At 37.6% G+C, this 17,382-nt stretch overlaps 1 protein-coding gene across 8 annotated transcripts in view; it reads right to left on the bottom strand.

The window, feature by feature from the left end:
• mcf2l2 (MCF.2 cell line derived transforming sequence-like 2) overlaps positions 1-17,382 on the bottom strand; it is a 104,179-nt gene that overhangs the window by 81,002 nt on the left and 5,795 nt on the right. For 5 of the 8 annotated variants that reach the window (XM_063467760.1, XM_063467766.1, XM_063467765.1 and 2 more), the window contains exon 1: positions 12,555-12,985. The exons of 1 other annotated variant lie outside the window; for it this stretch is intronic. In XM_063467760.1, the coding sequence (XP_063323830.1) occupies positions 12,555-12,663 (109 nt within the window). In that variant the 5' untranslated portion in view covers positions 12,664-12,985. Of the gene's footprint in view, positions 1-4,976; positions 5,348-12,554; positions 12,986-16,477; positions 16,733-17,382 lie in introns of those variants that run through there. 2 more of the 8 variants (XM_063467764.1, XM_063467763.1) reach the window with 2 other exon arrangements.

The raw sequence follows: 17,382 nt of genomic DNA, 5'->3' as shown, positions 1-17,382 counted from the left end.
GTACTCCAAATTTAATTTACAATAAAAACTGAATCAAAGCAGTTTACCATTTAAGCTGACTGCCCTAACTGGTGCTATTATAAAAGGACTGAATGCTCAAACATGGGCCTTAGGCTATTGAGCTATTTTCCCATACATTTCTGTTAGTACACCAGTATTATTGCTGATCGAACCTAAAAACGTTTCACATAAAATATGCAAACTCAAAGAAAGCTTGAATGTTTTTTTTACCAACAACTCAAGAAAAGAAAAGCGCATCAAGTGACTTTTCACCAACAAAGGTTTCCAGTAGCTAAAATCTACCAGCCAAGTATATATTCGAGCCAAAATAGAATATTCAACTCTACCGAACATCTTTGCTATGAAGTAGATTTAAAAGCTCCATATTTCTGTGGTCTCTATAGGAGCTTTGTGTGATCTACAGTTCAAATCAATTGTTATTTATCTTATTTTGGGCTTTGGTTGAGTTCCTCGGTCTGAAACAAGTCATTTTAACATTTCATATCTTAACCCAACTGTCTTTTAATTAGCAGCCCCTCACAAAGGCTTAAAGAGTATGTGGGTGGGTCTTTTGTTCTCTCAGCCAGAGCTATGTGTTTGAGATGACCATATTAGGGATTCGTCATACAAATGTGATCTATATGCTTTGTATTATTACAGGGTCTTTACTTTACAATATAAAGTACTTTGAGGCGACTGCTGTTGTGATTTTGCACTATATAAATAAAACTGAATTGAATTCAGTTGAATAAAACTTCAAACATAGAAGCAAAGCATTTAAAGCAATCTGAAGCCTTATGAGTTAGACCAATATTAATATGATCAAACAGCAGTGGAACAGTAATTATATGACAGAAGAAAGAATAATAGGCTGACTTTAGGGAGCTTTATCTACCTTTTTCTTTGCACATCACATGTTCATCCTAAGCAGCCAGTTCTAAAGCTATCCATTTCTGACTGGTGTTCATATGACATTTATAAGGAACTGGAACAAAGCATTCTTAGACGAGGTTTTAAGGATATGTATTTCTGCTCTGGTTTAATGTTTATTATGGTTCTCCTGCAGGGTAAAGCTCTAAGTGCACTGTGCAGTGAACAAACCTTTCTCTGTTACAGAGAATAAAGACATGCATTTACACTGACTGCACTTTATTACTCTGAAACATGCTTGGGTAGGTCTTGTGCTAGTGGGAGTGGGGACAGAAGCAGAAGAGCATAACAGCTGGTAGTGGTCGCTAATGGAGGCATCATCAATGTACCTCTGTTGTTAATATCTGATTCTGCTGACACACCAAGGATATTAAAAATTCAGCTTCTATTACAGACGAGTGCATTCTGAAATGTTTTATAAGATTTTGCTGATTCAAAATATGATAAGAACACACAACAGTGCCTATTTAAAACAAAATCTTGTCTTCTGAGTATCTAATATTTGCTACACTGTAATCATAAACTGAAAACTAAAACAACGCAAATTAAAAATTTTAAAGTTCAAATAAGAAAATCCAGGCTGAAATCATGTGACTCACTTTTAAAATACCAGTTCTGCCATAAATAATTTCAGGTTCACTTATACTGCTTTTTCATCAGAGAGTTTTTTCTTTTTAAAAACAGTTCCCTAAAGAAACATGTTATCAAACCTGTGGAATTCATAATTGATATTTCAGCTTGCTCTGCCTTGAACAAATAACTCGTGCAAACTGCTTTGGCTACATAAAACTAAACACTGTGTACTATCAATCCATCACTGTGACAAGTGTCTACTCTAAAACATTTTATAAAACAAACATCCAATGCAATCTTTTGCCCAGTGGTAAATTTAATATAGTGGTGGCACTATTTAATATCATTTTAAATAAAGTTTTCAAGATCAGGTTCATTTAAAAAAAAAAGTATAGGAAATGTTGTCCAGGAACATTCAGAACAGTAGTGTTATACAACCAGAACCAGGTCAGGCACTCGACGAGGGAGACTGTTCTGTATTGTTGGAACATCAAAGTAGAAAGGAGTGGTGAAGACAGATGTGATGCATGACCACTTCAAGGCTTGACAGAAAAGCACTGTTTTTAGAAACTGAAGCAGTCCTGAGGAGACAAAGGGTACGTGCAGGAGGAACTCCTATAAGGACGCAATGAACTCTATAATGGCACCAGTGAAATTCTTAATTTGGGAGATTAAGCTTGGACAACAACACGCAGGAACTAACAAAGTTTTCTGCAGATATGTTGAACTACTACAATTAAATGGTTCACTAGCATCTGTTTCTATGTTGGGCAGCAGCTCCTGTTCAATATGGCCACAATTATAGCCCCATGAGGAAAGCTGCAAACCTTACAGCCCTACTTCAAAGGGTGGGACATTTTTTCAGTTTGACAAAGTCCTCATTGCGCCAGCAGCAAGTTAACAAAATATATTGTCAGTGCTCTGATGGAGATCAGATGGTGTTAGCAGTGTGTAAACAACAAGGCATATTCCAAGCAATTTTGATTTTTGGTTATATCTACACTCCCCTTTTACATCTAGTCCCACTGGTGCATGTAATAGATGTAGTATTCATTGTACTTTCTTCTTCTGTGTAGGTAAGAACACAGTAAAGGTACAGTGACATCAGCGTCTTGTTCAACAAAACCAGGATAAAGCATATGATACCAAAGTCCTGAGGTTGGGAGACTGAACATGAACCATAATCAATGTCAGAAGGTGCTGGAGTTATAATTTGAGCTGGCACAATGATCAAACCAAAAACTGTGTTTAAAGGATGGACGTTGCTTATTCATTTGAAAAATTAGCTTTTTAAATTGGAATGGGCTACCAACTAATTGTAACTACTACCAACTATTGTTGTTTTGGAGCTTAATGGGGACTATAATGTAAAAAATGAACATAATGTTTTGTTCTCTATGAAGTGAAACTAGGGACTGATCTCATAACTCACCGGGAAAGTATTTACTGAGGGCATGGATCACAGGACCTGATTTTTCCATAGACTTTCTTTTGGAAACAAACTGAGTCGCACCCTGCTGGCCTGTAGAAAGAATGCAGCTCCAAAGCACTTCTGTATTGAACTCACTGTTTTTCAAGCTATCTCCACTTTTCATATACAGTCTATGGATAAAACATCCATTTATTTTCCTAACCCCTCATCCAGTTCCAGGTCATCATGAGCACTGCACATGTCACTAGTAAATCCCACTGCTAGCTAAAATGTTTTAGAAATATTTCCCCATTCCAAGCTGTATTTTTTTTTGTAAAATTCACTGACTATGACTTTTGTTTGGTCAGCTATGGTCACACAGACCCAGAGGTCTTACCAAAGCAGGAAAAGACAAGCTTGACTTTGTCTGGAAAGGACTTGTCTAGTGTAATTCATGTCATTAAACCCTTGATTATAGACAAAATGGCTTCTGTCCACTAACATATATCAGCATAATATATCTAAACTATGTTAAATGTTAAAAATTCTTGTTAAAACACAGGCAGTATTACCAAAAAGACATGAAAGTGATCACAGCACTGAGTGAATGAGTTTCAGTGTGCCCAAAAGGTGGCCAGTAATTTCTCACACAGCCACAAAAATATGGAGCCAACACTATCACACACTGCTAGAATATACACACCTAGGCTGTGACCCTAATCCATCTGCTCTGAAAGGGATTAAACAGCATGCTCTCACACATTGTCACCACGGTCATGTGTGTTTCGTTTTGCACACTCCATGTTGTGTGCTGTTATGTTTGCCTTTTTTATGATGAATGTGTTGGGCTGCCTAATAATAATGAAACACCTCTTTGCTAGATTCCCAGGAGGAATCTATGAGGATATTCACATTTCTTCTTTCTATATCAATAACAGATCTTAAAGATCAGTACAGCTTAGCACAGCTGTTTAGCAACTCTGCTCCTATCTTTCAGAAACAAAGTACCTATGGATAGCCAAATATAGTCATTAATGTTTTGATACTGGCCTGAGACTTGGGAATCAAACCCATCTTTTAGCACCTGTTTCATAAATGTATGTTGTAATGAACAAACTGAATATACTAACTTTCCAAAATGTCTTTTGAATGATTACATCACCTTTTAATAATTATTAGTTCAAAAGAATCAGACTGAGGAGATTCTCATTCTTCAGGCTTTGTTTTTTAATAATGTCTACATTACTGTAGAATACTGTTGTTTTAGGAACTTTAGATTCTTTTCCATTGCGCATTTACCAGGAAGCTGTCTGAAAAGTAACACCAAACTGTCAGAGTCACAAAAACTTCTTCTTCATCTACTTCATCTTCTTCAATAAAAAAAAGCAGTTCTGCTCCAACCTCCATCGAGTCCTGACCTCAAGATCACTGATTGTCCAGAGTCAACATTAAGAGAGAGGAGATGCATAAAAGCATTAAAATTATCTTGGAATAAGCTGCATGCCAAAGTAGTAAGGAGAAGTGTTGTTTTAAAGGCATTAATGTGGATTTAGTTGTATATTTCCCTTTTTCTTTGAAGTTGATTAAGTCTTGTGTTTCGCTTGTGTTTAGCCTTCCTGCATGTGCTTTCTTAAGTTGCAGTGTGTAGTGCCAGCCTCGCCACAGTCAGTTTATAAAATAATCTAGTGTGTGTGCAGCTTGTTTTTGGTATTTCTTAGAACTCACCAGGAATTTTTTTTTCTGTTATGTTCCTCCACTCTCTTTGATTTTCCTGTGAGCTTACAGCGCCATGGAGCCCTGGAATTGCAGCTGTCAGTGTTCCAGGTAAAACCACTTCGTAGCTCCTCTAATCTTAAAAAAATGCCTTGAGCATTAGCACTTTTTTGGCATCACTGAACCTATGATTTACAGAAAAGAATGTTTTTGCTGAAAAGCTACAAGGTTTATTCAAAAGTTTTGAATACTGAAGAAGAGAATCCAATGGCTGATTCTGAGATGAGTAAAGTGGCAAAGTGCAGACAAATACTAATCCTGTAAGGCGTCCAGTGTGTGTGAAAATTACCTATTATGTTTTTGATGCTTTTCATCTCAAGACCTTCCTGGCAGGAGCACACACGCAGGAGAAAAAGTAAATCCTCCAAGAAAGGCCAGCAATCCCATCAAATGACAATAAACTCATAGTATCCAAACCCAGTCAGACATCCAGTAACAAAACCCCGGTCTGTCAACAGCAGCTGCTTCTTCTTCATTATCCTCATCATCATCATCATCATCTCAGGCTGTTCCAGACATCCAGACGAACAAATCTCCGTCTCTCGCTCTTTTCTTGCATTTCAGTCACACGCACTCACACACACACACACACACACACAGAGCCGGAGCAGTCCCGGAACTGTTTGTGTGTTACTGTTGTTAGGTTTGCCTGTGGTCAGTTTTTCCAGCTCCAGCTGTAGTAAAACAGCTCAGCTATGAGCAGTGAGCAGCCTATAAGAAGCCATAGAGGGAGGACTGGGTGGGAGCGTACGTCAGAAGAAAGAGACAGAAGGAGGAACACAGAGGAAAATATAGAGTGGAGCTGAGCTGCAGCTGTATGTGTGTGTGTGTGTGTGTGTGTGTGTGTGTGTGTGTGTGTGTGTGTGTGTGTGTGTGTGTGTGTGTGTGTGTGTGTGTGTGTGTGTGTGTGTCAGAGAGACAGAGTGTGTGTATACATGTTGCCCTGATCATGTGTGCTTCATTTTTGCAGGCTCCATGTTGTGCCTGCCACAGAATCTGTGTGCTGTTATGTCTGTGTCTCTTTTATGAGTCCTGAGTTATGTTGGGCTGCCAAATGTGGACAACATGTGGAAGTAAACATTATTACTGAAATACCTCTTTTGCTTGATTCCACTCAAGAGTAATCTGATGCTAAAAAAGATTTTTTTGAGCCTGATCTTTCAGCACAGTATCCCCCTTGGTTGTATTTATACACTCAGCATTTCAGCAGTTGTTTTTGTTGCCTTCCTAGAAACATGAATGTTTGGTTTGCCATATCTAATCACAGAGAAATTAGGTGTTCAATTAACTGTAGTGTTCACTGTTAAATTCTAGATATAGTTTTACAGTAAACTATATCTAAGTAAAGCAATAACTTATACTTGTTTTGAGTTGGTAGCTGTTACAATCAAGCTTCTAAACTTATGGCTGAAAATATTTTTGATGTTTCTATAATCCATTTTGAGAGCTACATTTTTAATTCAGTTTATGAAAATGAATGAAAATGGCCTTACTCTTCACCTACTGAGTGATTCACTAAACACTTTAACACGAGAAGCGGCAAGGGGGGTCATTTTGACCCTTTGGTATTTTAAAAATCTCATAAATGAATAAAATGAAATCCCTGTTTTCTCATATGTCATGAAATTTCCTAAAATTGGGGAGTGGGAATTCGGGTTGTGTTGAATTAAAATAAAAAAACAAAAATCTTTACTTTACCACTTTTATCAAGAACCCCGTGAAGGCATTTTGACCTCATAGTAATTCATGTAAAACCACTGCTGTAGCATGCCACCTTGCCAAGCAACACAACTGTTTATATAAATTTTGAGATTTGTTTGTTAAATAAACACTTATGGGACCGTATTAGATGAAAAGTGAATAACCACTGATGGAATGAGGTTGGGATTTTGAGCTGGAGCACAGCGGGGCAGAGCTGGGAGTGTTTGACCAAACGTGTGGAGAACCTCGAGGGTTGCTGGCTGTTCTAAGCAGCGGGGAACTTACTAGAGAGTCCAGAGTGTGGAGAACTAATCTGAGTAAATGTGAGGTGAAGGAATGCAGACTGAGGTGGAGCAGAGAGGACACTTGATGAAAGACTGCAGGTTTGGTGATCAGGGGCAGATGTGGACGAGATGATGTGTTTTAGTTTATTCTAATGTGCATTTTAACTTAACAATCTGTAATGACGTAATCTAAATCTTGGTATCAATCCTGAAACAATGCACTGGATAAGCAGATGAAGTAGAAGACAATGGATGGATCGATAGATGCAGGTACACAGAGATCGATGTGGCAGACACAAAGAGAAAACACGGAAGTGAGATACTGACATCCACATACAGCAGGCACATAAAAACTGCACGTGCACACATAAACAAATGCACATGTGAACTTGTACACATTGTTTTCAGCACAATGCCTGTTCAGTTGTTACATGTATTTTGTGACCTACTTCCTACAAGTGGATAAACATTACTGCATTCCCAGGCATGTCATTTGTGTGTGTGCGTTCATTATTCTTTCACATTGTACAAAGGTTCTCAAAAACAAGAAGTCTGAGCACAGGAAGTGAAAAAGCAGCACAGTCAGATTCAGATTGTGAAACATGCTAGACTTGGGTTTATGTTGATTCTGAAAAAAAAGAAGGGAAAAAAGGAAAGTGTTCAAATGAAGCAGGTTAGAAAGGAAATAAATAATCAGTGTTGGGGAGTAATGGAATACATGTACCGCCGTTACGTATTTAAAATACAAAATATGAGTAACTGTATTGCGTTACAGTTACCGTTTAAAAAGGTGGTATTCAGAATACAGTTACTTTGTTGAAATGAATGGATTAGATGGCGGTGTTTTCCTGTTTCATATGTAAGGCTATGCCCTCTCTATTTTTGGTTTCCTCGCCGGTGGAAACCCAAACAAAACACGCATTAAAAGGCTCTAATGTCTGTGTCTCAATCTCGTGGCCCATGTCACCCCTACTTGCGGCCCACATAATGACGTGAAGAAACATTTTTAAAAAGTATTCACAAAAATTATTTAATATGAAGGCAGAGTGTTACAGGCATAGCCCTAAAGAATGTAGCATCATGGGCAGTGTAGTCCGTGCTGCAGGGAGAATGGACTGCCATACTCGTTATGTGTCTGTGAGCGCGAGGGAGGGAGAAAAAGAGTCGAAAAGTACGAGTTGTCACTGAGAAGAAACGGGAGATGGAAGCATGTAAATATAATAATTACCACTGCAGCCAAAAACAGTGCCTGACGAGCCCAGTTGTAAGTAAGCTATTAAGACTCAACTGTGCACTGTGTTTGTGTTTTCCTCCGAAACAATAAGTTCTGTTGAAGTAGCCTTTCAACGTATCTCTCTGTCTCTCGCTAGCAAAGTTGACAACAAAGTAAAGCTAGTTTTCGGCTATGAGCCGACACAGAACCCTTTACTACGGTTCGGAGCCGCGGACCTGTTTAGTTAGTTTTCTATATGAGATTGCTGCAAAAAGTGCAGCCTTACCTAATGTCCACCCTACTGTTACTCATTTTATATTACGAATTAAAAATCTAGTTGGTATTGGTATGGCGAATAACCTTCAGTGAAAGTAATAAATCACACAGCAATAGTACATTCATGTAGTTGTAAAAAGCATGATAATATATTAAGTAATCTAAAGTATTCAGAATACGTTACTCTCATTGAGTAACGTAACGGAATACGTTACAAAATACATTTTGGAGCATGTATTCTGTAATCTGTAGTGGAATACATTTTAAAAGTAACCTTCCCAACACTGTCAGTAATGATGTGCCAAACACTGCTATTTTGGAAATGCGCACTTGGGGTTGAGTCCAAATGTAAGTCAGTCCCAAAAGATCACAATATTTAAATCCCTTATGTTGCACGCATTTAAATATATACTGTACACATGAAAGTATCAAAGTTAAAAAATTGACACTCCACAAACCAATCAGTGACTGAATTGTTATAGTCATCTTTTATATATAGTCTATGATTAAAGTACAGTTAATTTGCTCAAAAAGGGGAAGAAATTGCATAAAAACTTGCTTTGCAACAATCAATATATCAGACTAACCATAAGCAAAGGGAAATATTTCTTTCCAGCCAAGTAGAATATTTACTGTACTGTTATTATGTGTCCCAGGACTTTAATTTTAATTTACTGATGCAATGTTTAAATGTTTTTTAGGCAACAGGACAAAAAAGAGTATCTGTGACGGGACAAGCAGAGAAAAATGATGCACACATGGTGATCAAGACAATGGAAAGACAGAGAGGTGAAGATGAAACCTGGATTTTATCTGGTAATTGCATGATGTTAAATTGTGTATTTCTTAGCAGTGATGTGAACCGGGAATGTTATATAGACTAGAGTCTCTATTAACAGCATGAAGCAGGATAACAGCGGTCTCATGAATGAGTTCAGTGTGTTTCGAGTAGACCCACATTATACTCGCAGCTACCGTTTTTAAGTGGAAGTAGTGGGGTGCCCCTGCTTTTTTAAGTTCATGCTGTAACCGCATTAATTTGTGAAGATCTGCTCATTACAGACTTTATAGTGGTTTCCAATTTAAAATGTTTGCCAAACAGTGAATATGCAACACACTAATTTTAATATACCTGCACTTCTTTGATGAAAAACATATTATTTGTAAGAATTTGTATCACATGTGAAAACATGCAGAAGTTTATCAAACACTGTCTTAAGACAGCTTCCTATCTCTCTTTGATCTCTGTCAATCCCAGATACAGGGAGCACACAAAACAGATGCTTTTTTCATATACAAACACAAATACACAATTATGATGCGGAGCCTGTGTTATTTTTGGGTTGTTGTTCCTCAAGGTCTAGGTGAAGGGGGGGCTTCCTATTGGTTCTCAGGAAGAAGGCGTCAGCACAAGAAAACAATCAGAGGATGTCCAGTGACAGATCCGCTGATAACACTTCTCTGTTTCTCATTCTCTGACACACACATACATTATCCCAATGAATATCATTATCACCTCATGAAATGTGGACTGCTAATAATGAGTCACAAGCCTGATCCTGTTTTTAACCCTGAACACTGGGGCATCTTGCAACGTGTGCACTTCTATACGTATATGGTATGTAGTCATCTTTGTTGTTGTTGCCATAAATATGAGCATGCTTGGTCTTGATCTTGGACTTGACAGCGACTGACAAAACAAAGCACTCTGATGTTTGTCCACCAGTCAGCACATATGTTGAGTAATGGGAGCACAGAAACATCTCTGTTGCTACTGTAAATCACAGGTTTCAACCAATGACACTAAAACCTTATGCCACATAAAGACCTCTGGTTACTATTACATAACAAATAGGATGTTAAAGCCGATGTTAAAGAGTTCTGCATGAACAAACATGCTTCCTATCATTCAAAAATCAATTTAAATGACCAGCTTGAAAATGTAAAGACCTCATATTGGTTGCCTTGGCAGAAAGCAAAGAAAAAAACCCTAATAAACTGGAAAGGCAGAAACTGTTTCTTAATATCTCTGTGATAAGGTCCAAAAAAATCTGCATAGGAAGACTAATGGCAACCAAAAGAACAATAGATACTGGAGTTCATTTCTTTCTTTCTGTGCCATATAAGCAAGGATATTAGACAAAGATAAAAGAACCTGCATGTATTCTAACAACAGAACGATGAACTCTTCAGCCACAACACTTCATCCAAATGAAACTATAAAGCTTTTTTCTTGGTTTGTGCATTCATCTGCATATTTTTTTCAATTAGGGAACTCGTATTAGCTGAAAATGATGTACTGGATTTTTCTTGTACACTGTTATTATTTTCATTGCTATTAGGATTACGACGATGATGGTCATTTACATATTAAAGGTTAAGTTTACTTGTTGTTCTCACTCTTTGTTGGATGTTAACACCTCTGTTCACTTTTTGTTTGTGTATTGTACTATTCATCACTTTTTATATATTTTGCATGATAATTTGAATTAAAAATCCTCAATCGAAGTTCATTTGGTGCTGCTTTAATCAATGTCAAATTGTTTCATCAGAAAAGTAAAATTTTCCTTAGATACATCTTTTTCACCTGCTGTTCTCAAAGGGGGTGTTAAAACTGTGAACACTACTGCACACTGTCACGTTTGAATAGGTTAGAAGGCCCCATTCATTAGAGGCATAGAGGACTCTACACAGTCTGGTGAAAATATGAGACCCAATAATTCACATAGAACCACTTTTAGGATCATAACCTGAAGCAATTGTTTTCTTTATGATTTACATAATTTTAAATGATTTTTGACCCACTCTGCTTTATACTGTTGCTTCGGTTATTTGAGGTTTGCAGGTATTCATTTAAGCACAGCTCCCTTAAGGGTCATCTGATTGAAGTGTAGACTTTCACAAGACCATTCTAAAATCTTGATTTATTTTTTTCTTTGTGCTTGAAATCACTGTCCTGATGCATGACCCAATTTCAGCCAAGCTTATATTGTCAGAAAAAAGGCCTCATATTTGACTCTAGAGTACTTATAGTTTGTACAGTTCAAATCAAATCAAATCAAATCACTTTTATTGTCACATCACATGTGCAGGTACACTGGTACAGTACATGTGAGTGAAATTCTTGTGTGCGAGCTTCACAAGCAACAGAGTTGTGCAAAATACAATAACGTAAAACAAGCAAAATATAAAAATGGCTAATCTAAAAGTTCTAGTTTCTAGTTCATGGTCAACACAATGATTGCAAGGTAGCCAGTTCCTGCATACGCAAACAAGCACAAATTATCACCCCTCCACTATCAGCTTGACAGCTGATATGGAAAGTGGCATTGTTTAAACACACATAAATGCTCCAGACCTGCAAACTGCCAAAACCTCTGCTTTTAAAGTGGTGTTCACACTTGCTAATGATCAATTAATAAAGAGAATTTGATTAGCAACACCTATAGCTTTGTACTCAATAGAACACCCCCGCCCCCCCTTAATGATTCTAGCGTTACTTAGTACATCAGTAAGGGTAAGCAGGGGTGCAGATCATTGTCTTGTGCCTGAAGGTTTATTGAGATTATTATCATGTTAAAACCTTAGGAACGCATCCTTAAATTATAAAGAGGACTGAAAATTAAGATTAGAGTTCAGCAGGTCTAAGCCTGATCAAAATTTTTTGTTGTGGTTACTGTAGTTATATGGCAATGTGAATGTAAGTTGATGTTACAGTAAACCACCAGTATGATCAAATAACTTCAGCAAAGTATCGATTCTTCTACTAGAACTTTAATTTGTACAAAGTTTACTAAGAAATTGCACCAAAGCTTACACACTCCAATCAGCCATATTTTCAGTACAGTTCTCTCTTTTTGTACAAACTTACTAACCCTTATTAGTTAAATGAAACTAATTACCAACATGCTAGTATGCTAACATTAGCTGTTCTATAGGAAGGTTCCTAAAACCGCTGACGCCAACAAACAAGCTCTTCTTTCAATGGGATCTGAAGCTTTTGTTGCTTACATCTGTTTGCAGGTTATAGCAGAAGGATTGATATGAGCAACTACAACATGAGTCAGCAACAATAACAGTGTAAAATTATTTTTTGTTATTAATAAAGACATTAAGATTTTATTGACTAGGACCTAACGGCAACTGAATTCCTGTGTTTTCTGCTGCTTTTGGGCAGCTGTCTCATACACACAGATTCATTCTTTATAAGCTGCAGTCAAAACATCTTTTACATTGTTGCTTGTCTTGTCAAAGTAATTTTGCTTGTGCTATAGTGCCCAAATTTCTAATCACTTCCAAAGCTTGTATTGAACCAAAATTGTATAGTAGTGTAAAGGTAACATATTAAAAGGGTTGAGAGAAGAAAGTAATGAAGCATAGAGGATTTACATACTTCCTAGTATGGCTGATTCAGTCTCCTGACACACCTCCAGGAAGCTGTAGTAAGATTCCATCTCAGCAATGGAGATCCGTACAGTGGAATAAGGTCCATAAGCATCCATATTTACCACAACTTGTAAAGCAAGATCCAAATGTCTGATGTAGCAGCCTTCCTCAAGATACTGTTTGTAGTCAGAATAAACTGACTCTTACATGGCTATACTGCATGTATATTCTTTTCTATGGTATCTACCTGTCCTGCCTCCCCACTGGCTCTGTAAGAGAAGCAGGGGGGTGATCCATGTTTGTCTAATGCTTCTCCTGTCTGTTGCACACACAAATACACACTTTTGTTTTCTATGCCGCAGTGCTGCTGGACCTGTTTGTTGCATGTCCCTGTACAGCCCACAAGATACCTCTAACCTCTCTACTTCTGTCTATGTCTGTTTCTGGCTCTCTGTCATAATCTCTGCTACAGGGTAAAGCCTATTACAGGTCATTTGCATACACCCACACCTGTTACAATCACAGACCTGCTGTGAAGGAGGGAGTTTACACTCTATGTAGACTCTATTAGAGGTTCTTTTCTACCCTGTACACTTCTCTCCCAATTTTGAGAGATTTTGTGTAATTTTGTGAAATAATTAAAAAACAAAAATACAAATAAAAAAGGATACTGTGGAGAAATACAGTATTGTTTCCAGTGAGCCAGTATGCAAAACATCAGCATTCTGGCTGCTTACCCACATGAAATGTAAGTGTAATATTTTCAGTCACACCTGTGCTCTTGCTCTAATGTGACAATACTGCAAACCTATTTAACACAATCAGCAACCTATGATAAAGTCAAGAGAATCATTTTGAGACATTGTCAAGAATAGTCTTTTTTTACATGCAACACACAGCTGGGGATTATCCGCACATGTATTCTCTACTGGAAATATGCTGCTTGGTATAGGCGAGGGATGGCACCAGGTAGAGTGTAGACATTCTCTAGCTCAGAATGACCTGATCTATTCTTGCGTAGGCTCCGTCTGACATTATACAGACTTTTAGTAAAAACCATGTAATGCCTGACTTCTTCTGACACTTAGAGCACTGCCTTGAAATGTCTAAAATAGTTCTGAACTGAAATGCATGTGAGAAAACAGCTTATTTATATGGTGAAAAAAGCTCTACCTGCTGAAGTCTTATTTAAAGCTATCGTAGAAGTGGATTACAGCAGTGAACTCTATTCAGGTACACACTGTACTTAATCTTTTATAGTTTTTACCCAGATAAAAATCAGCCCATGTAACTTTTCAAGGCATTAAATAAAAGAAAAGAAGTTTTTTTTTGGAGGTGGCTAAAATCCCGTAAGCATCTCATTTGAAGGTTTGCTGTATGGTGCTTTATTTCTGACAAGTGAATTACCTGAAATTAGTTTGTGAGTACAGAATCAAAGAAAAACAGACCTTTTTTAAATGTTGGCATTTTTGCTTGTTTGTTTGCTTGTTTGTTTTGTTTGAGAATTCATAATAATGAGAGACATTCTAAATACCTCATCTCACTTCATTACCAAATGAAATGATTGAAATGAAATAATTTCTCAGCTCAGTTTTTCAGATTTTTCACATGCAAATAAACAGATTTAACCAGCTGGAGCATCATCTAGTGGTGATGCAATCAAATATGCAAATTGTAAAATAAGATTGTTTTATCTCACATATACAGCTCGACGCTGCTCTGGATCTATCTGTAAAATTATTTCTCTGTCTCCTCAGATGTGATCCCAACTCTGCCAACAAGTGATCAAACTGCCCGACTAACATCCTGCAAATGCATGAAAGCAGCTGTGATTCAACTTCAACTCCTGGATTAAACCATTAAATTCTCCCTGCTGTTGCCTTCTGTTGAGAACTGGATGAACCCAGAATCTCTGTTTCTTCCTTTTCTTGTGTAGAAACACCAGGACCAGCACATCATTGCTAGACGTGAACTGCATTTCTTTTTTTTGTAGTGTGTTTTTGAGGACAAATTCTTTTGCAAAACTGCAATGCTTTTGGTGCGTATTTAGATTACATGACAAATTTGCATCTCAAATAATTTGAATTTCATCTTGTATTTTAAGGTCCAATGGTCAATTCAAATTTTAATTTCATATGACAGATCCTGTCACACCTGCCTGTGAGGATTTTAGCTTTCACTAAGGTTACCCTTTCCTCTGACTGTCATGACTGGTCCTTTGTCAGTCAGCTGTATCTGGAACTCTTTCTTTTCAGCCTAAAAACTGAAATTCTACAGGACCTTAACCTTAATACCTTTTTCATGTGCAGTTATGAGTCGAGTATCTCTGTTGGCCTTTTTGAAAAATTGATGTTGGTTCTCTTGATGTCAGTCAGCTCCTTTAATTCCCCTGGAGAGGCTTGCTGTTCCCTTTGTTCTCTCTTTTACTGCCCAAGATACACACTTTATGTTCGTTCTGTGGGTATCTGCCTGTGATATCCATGCATGCTTCCTGTTTCATCCTTAATAGTTGATCTAGCCCTTCTTTGTGGATGCTCTAGGTACTGGACTTAAGGAGGAATCTTCTGCTAACAAATTCTTAAGCTTATAACAGGACTGTTGATTGAGCAAGAATCACAGAAGCACCAGTGACCTCAGATAATCTTTGTAACAAGTAAGAAAACATATTTTTCAGCTAATTTTTCAAATAGAGCTTCTGCACCTTCTGTTATAGTTAAATGGACTCTTTCAATAACTCCTCACCACTGCATAAGCTATTATTATTCAGGTGCCCATTTAAGTTATTTTGCCCTCTTCCATCTCTATGCAGTCTCACAATCAGTGTTTTACATTAGTTTATCATGTGTTATTATTATCATGTCACAATAAGCAAAGACTGAGAAGTCTGCACTTTGTTAAACTGTGTTCATGCAGCCAACATGTATAAAAATGTTAGCATATACAATAATGTAGCTTACCTGCTTGTATTTTATATTTCATAAGATCAAATACATGTCAACCTCTAAGATGTTGTCAATCATTTGTATACTTTTTGATTTGTCAAGAACACTTGAAATGACAATGATAACAATCCCATAGCTGTGACATTGTTGCTTCTTCCTTGTGTTGCACACAAATTCTTGACGCAGCATCTACCATACAGTCTCACAGTTCCCAAACCAATCACTCAACAATAATGTACTACATGTGCCAAGCCGGTCTGTCTATCTACTTGACACATACTGGCACCAAAAGTCATGTGAATTTAAATATGGTGTTCAACAATAACCAGAGACCAACTAAAATGGAAAAAGACATATAAAAGCAAAACTAAAATCTAGAGCAACATTTTTACACATGAGACAAAGTCCTGTCAGTTGTGCTTCCACCACCACTCTAACCTTTGTTGTAAATTTGTAAACTTCCCCACCAGGTAAGACACTAGGTTTGAGTACTTTCATTAAAAAGTGTTAAAGAGTTCCCAGTTGATTGCAATGTGATGGCAAGAGGTCTTGAATGCATCTAAATATAATAATGCCCATAAATCAATGACAAGAAAATAAAAACACCTTACACACACATAAATTACATATATCACATATTAAAAATAATGATCTATAATGTCAATAAGTTTGCAGTTTCCCATTTTGAAGGACTTGAACAGTCACTACGTAAGTGTAATTTCAAACTAACCTAGATTGGAATAGACTAACACTTTACCACAAATAACAGTATTAATAAGCTGCAGGTCCATGTCACTCCCACTCCTGACAAACCGCTAAAGACTCGTGTGGATCTCCATCACTACCATTGACAAGGTGGTACTAAGGAAGCAGCATTATTATAGGCTTTGACCCTTTAAAGCTCTTTTACTGAGTACGGATTAAGTCAAAGCTATATAGCACACACACCTATAACACAGTCACTACAGTCAATATGACAGTCACTTACATATTACTGATCCCATGTTGCTGCTGATCTTTCTGTGACACAGTGTACAGGAGGGGCTGAGCCACACCGCTAAACCAACATCCAGTCCAATGTCCACAGCAACACACACATACAAAGATCTGGTGATACTACAGTCCACTCCTCAGGGCTGTCTGGTTTTCCTCAGTACTTCAGGACCAGTCCTTGTCATTTTGTGTGTAAGAGTAGCAAGAGACGGCAGAGAGGTATGGATATATGTGTGCTGATGTTCGTGTTTTCGTCAAAGAGGGGGGTTGAGCCTCTCCTGGCAGCCTTGTGACCGGCTTAGCTGCTCAGTTCTTACCACAGTTTACACAAATATCCTCAACAATACTCTCATCAGGCAGCAGGGACTTCCCTTCCCCTCTGCATCCTTCCATGTTTACTCCCAGCTTTCCTTTCCCCCCTGTCCTGCTTCTTTTATGCCCCCTCCTCTCAAATGATTTATAAGGCTTCTCCACATTGTTTCTTCACTAGTTCTGGCTATGGATGCGTGTGAGATGGCTGCCACGCCCTATCTATAGACAAAGTTTTAGACTTTGAACTGATCATATATGTAAAACAGCACAATTAGACAGGTTTTGGTCACACTCAGAGTCAAAGATGCATTTATTCTAGTTGCATCGGCTACATTATTCAGAACAGAAAAAATTGTATGATGTTGGATATCCATCAATAAGTGTTTTCCCTCCACCTCTTCTCGGATACTTTTAATTTCTTAGTTAAAAATGTAAAATGTTAAGAAGATATAAAATATTAAGATGGCGAATATTTACATGCACATCTGTTGGATTATGTCCAAAAAGTGGGTCAGGGCTGTGGCGCGTGTGTCCAAATAGTTTAATAAGTGTGTTACAGAATGTATGTGATATATAATAAATGTTCGT

Source organism: Pelmatolapia mariae, linkage group LG23 (genome assembly GCF_036321145.2).
Source record: "Pelmatolapia mariae isolate MD_Pm_ZW linkage group LG23, Pm_UMD_F_2, whole genome shotgun sequence".
Lineage (NCBI taxonomy): Eukaryota > Metazoa > Chordata > Actinopteri > Cichliformes > Cichlidae > Pelmatolapia > Pelmatolapia mariae.
The sequence above is the reverse complement of the archived record's forward strand: the minus strand, read 5'-3'. Positions and strand labels throughout refer to the sequence as shown.